The sequence below is a fragment of the Poecilia reticulata genome, linkage group LG1 (genome assembly GCF_000633615.1).
Source record: "Poecilia reticulata strain Guanapo linkage group LG1, Guppy_female_1.0+MT, whole genome shotgun sequence".
NCBI classification, from domain to species: domain Eukaryota; kingdom Metazoa; phylum Chordata; class Actinopteri; order Cyprinodontiformes; family Poeciliidae; genus Poecilia; species Poecilia reticulata.
In genome coordinates this window covers 33766636-33770025 of record NC_024331.1, presented here as the reverse complement: position 1 = coordinate 33770025, position 3390 = coordinate 33766636, and the positions used below count along the sequence as shown (strand labels likewise).

Genomic DNA, 3390 nt, shown 5'->3' with positions numbered 1-3390 from the left:
GATGAGCAGCACCACATGAGATTGTGATTGACAGCACTATAACTCTCCTGCCTCTGATTGGTTGTTTCTAGCACTGAGAGAAGGCAGAGGAAATAGATTTTTTACAGATTACCTCTCATATCATACTGTCACAACATGATGACAGTTTTAACAAATATGTGTAAAAAATGTTTATATAAAATCCTGTGTGTGTTTCTGTTATTGCGCTCTGGTGGTGAACCATGTCAGACCTGCACAGATGAGCTTCTGATGCTACCAAGGGCAAATCCAGCTGTGTGAGCTGTGGCTAAAATGCTTAGCAGCTTAGTAACAGCCAGTCGTTCGTGTTTCCTACTGTCTGCTGCTAACAGCGTCACTCTGAAGCTCCCAGCAGGAACGAACCATTTAGCCCAGATAGGGGGGTTCAGGGCAGATATGGATGTTTGTTTCTCATCTGGGAGGGGGAACATTACATTTTACTGCTAAACACAATCTTTGAAAATACAATATGATTAATTGTGTAATTGACAGGGACCCGATATTTTTTATTTTATTTCTATGACCAAAAAATAAATAAATAATTGTGGAGGGCCCCCTGCTGGTCAGGGCCCCTAGAATGGTCATCCCTTTCCCCCCTATTCCGCGCCCCTGATCCAGCTAATTCAGCAACAGAGTTAGCAAAACTCTCAGTGGCAGAATAAGTCAGAGTCGGCCGGGGGGCGGGGCCAATGGCCGGGCCCTTTATATCCAAACAATAAAGCTCATGATAATTTAACTTTACAACATGGACATGCCCTCAACAGCAGAGCTAACAGGTTTCATCACCAGAGAGAGCGACTGTCATTCTGGAATCCATCTGACATGAAGCACAACAAACCCAGAGATCATCAGGCGACTCAGAGCCTGGCGCCGCTAGCAGCGGCTGAAGCTTTTTGTTGACGGGTTGAAGCCGGTAGCACACGCCGCATGCGCAGCGTGTTTAAATGTAGTTTAAATGTAAATAAAGCCGACATGTAGCACATTTTGTTCTATATTTTACACCCACTTTGTCACTGAAATCAATCTGGTAAAGGTTTTTGTAACCATGACTGGAGCAGCTTGCTATATAAACTGCTGGGGCATCACTATGTAATTTTAAATACACCGTTGTCAACAGGAGAGGGCCACTTTCTCCAGCTCAGCTCATATAAAGGCTTGGATCCCTGAAGTCATATTCTGCCTCCCAAGGCCCAGGCCGGGGGCCGCCGCCCCCCTTAACACCCTATAGCTCCGCCCCTGAAAAGTCAGCAGCTATAAAACCGAAAGGTTCCAAAAAATCCCTTCCTCAAACACAAATGGTCCAGCTGGTTCTGGTGGGAACCAGTTCAATCTGACCTACAGAACTGGGATTTCTCTGTTTCAGTAGGAAACGTCGTATCGAAGAGGTCAGAGGTCAGCATTCAGCTTCTATGCACCACAGATCTGGAACAAACTTCCAGAAAACTGGAAAACAGCCGAAACCCTGAGTGCTTTTAAACCTAGACCAAAAACCTGGTCAGCGTTGAAACATTGATCAATAATCTGATGTGTGACGCTGGCAGAATGTAACGCTGTTCACTGTTTCTACGACTTTGTGTTTTTATGATTAAAGCTCTTTGAAATGTGATATACAAATAAACTTTGATTCGATTGTGATGGTTGAATGTAGAGTGTTAGCATTAGCTTCAGCTAAAACCCGTGTTGGCATAGAGGTCGTGAGTTCGCAGCTGTTTTCTGAACGGTTCCACTGCTGGTGAAAATATCGTGTTTAAAATTCTTCATGGAACAAGAAGCTAACCGTCAGGGTGAAGCCTCCATGTTAGCCTCCATGTAGCTGCCTAGCTTAGCAGTAAAGTCTGGTGTTTGATGACCAACAGAAGAAACTTCCTGTGTTTTATTTGCAGCTCCAAGCGGCAGAGTTGGCCTGAACATGAGTCGGGATCACCGTTTCCTGTCTCATGTTCTCCGTCTGCCTGTTTGCGTTCTCTCTGGTTTCCTACCAAGACTAAGGCTATTAGCCCAGCGGGTGTTTGTGCTGCTGAGGCTAGATGTCAAACTGAGACGGCTCCCAGACCTCAACATAGACTGAGGCTGTTGCTCCCCAACCGAGCCGGATTTCTAGTCCAACGAACTGGAGTTTAATTAAAGCATGAATCCACCCTAAATCTGTTTTTATTGGCTGCGGGATCAACCTTAGCTTGTGTCACACCTGGTACTGAAGTACCCAACGCGACGAACACCACGGCGGTGACGGAGTCTTTGAGGCCAACCGTGCAGCCAAAATGCGACGCCAGGTCTCCGATGATGGCGGTCAGCATGCCGATGACGAAGATGGAGATGACGAAGCAGGCCCAGCCGTTCCAGTAGTCCGTTGGAGGAACGAAGGCAAACAGAAGCTTCCAGAAGACAGTCAGGAAGTGCATGACATAGTCAAAACAGGAAGGCATTTTTTCTTCATCATCATCATCACCACCTGAGGAAGGAGACAACATTCCCTGATGCTTCGTGTGAAAAACTCAGAGAAGCAGGTTTTCTTTCTGCAGTTTGTACCTGAGCTGACAGTGATGGCCTCTACAAACTGCTCCCTCCAGCTGTTCGTCCCGATCACCAGAGCCAGGTTGGTCTTCTTAATCAGTTTGTCCACCGTGTTCTGAAACCAGACCAACCCGAGATGAAAGTCTGCCTTTCTGTAGACCAGCGGTTACTCTGAAGACAGACTGAATGCTGGGAAAGTGGCCTGAGGTAAGAACTGGGATACGTTGGACCAAACCGCTGGTGGACAACCAGTGTCCTCACCAGAGCTCCGTCTCTGTACATCTACAGCCTGGATCCAGTGCAGACGAGACGTCCCGACATTTGGGAGGAGCGCGAGAGGCAGAGGCGTGATTTTAGGGATTTACTCTCACCTTGAACTCGTAGGATTCCTCGATGACGACCTCCAGTCGGACGTGTTCGCCCAACATTGGTCTGCCCATCTCTGCAATCCGCCGCTCCTCCTCCTCCTTCTTTGTCAAAACCTCCTCACACACCCCATCTGACAAAGGTCACATGTTTGTTTAGCTGCAGGCCGACACAGGAAGTGAATTTCTGAAATGAATGTAGGATGAATGATGTCTCCTCCAGCTCTGGACACTCGGAGGAGCTCTGGGTATCCAGAGTCTGATCTCAGCTTGTCTTCAACCTCAACACCAACAATCTGCTCTGGGAGGGAGGGATGATGGATGGATGGATGGATGGACAGACAGACGGATGGATGGATCAGTGGATGGATGGATGGATGACGGACGGATGGATGGACAGGTGGATGGATGGATCAGTGGATGGATGGATGGATCAGTGGATGAACGGATGGATGACGGACGGATGGATGGACAGGTGGATGGATGGATGGAT

At 47.8% G+C, this 3390-nt stretch overlaps 1 protein-coding gene across 9 annotated transcripts in view; it reads right to left on the bottom strand.

Annotated features, from left to right (window-relative positions):
* The window catches only part of slc8a1a (solute carrier family 8 member 1a), a 35395-nt gene that overhangs the window by 1861 nt on the left and 30144 nt on the right, over positions 1–3390 (bottom strand). For all 9 annotated transcript variants that reach the window (XM_008421089.2, XM_008421057.2, XM_008421066.2 and 6 more), the window contains 3 exons: positions 2904–3031; positions 2548–2647; positions 2207–2470 (listed from right to left, as the gene is read on the bottom strand). In XM_008421089.2, the coding sequence (XP_008419311.1) occupies positions 2207–2470; positions 2548–2647; positions 2904–3031 (492 nt within the window). The remainder of the gene's footprint in view (positions 1–2206; positions 2471–2547; positions 2648–2903; positions 3032–3390) is intronic.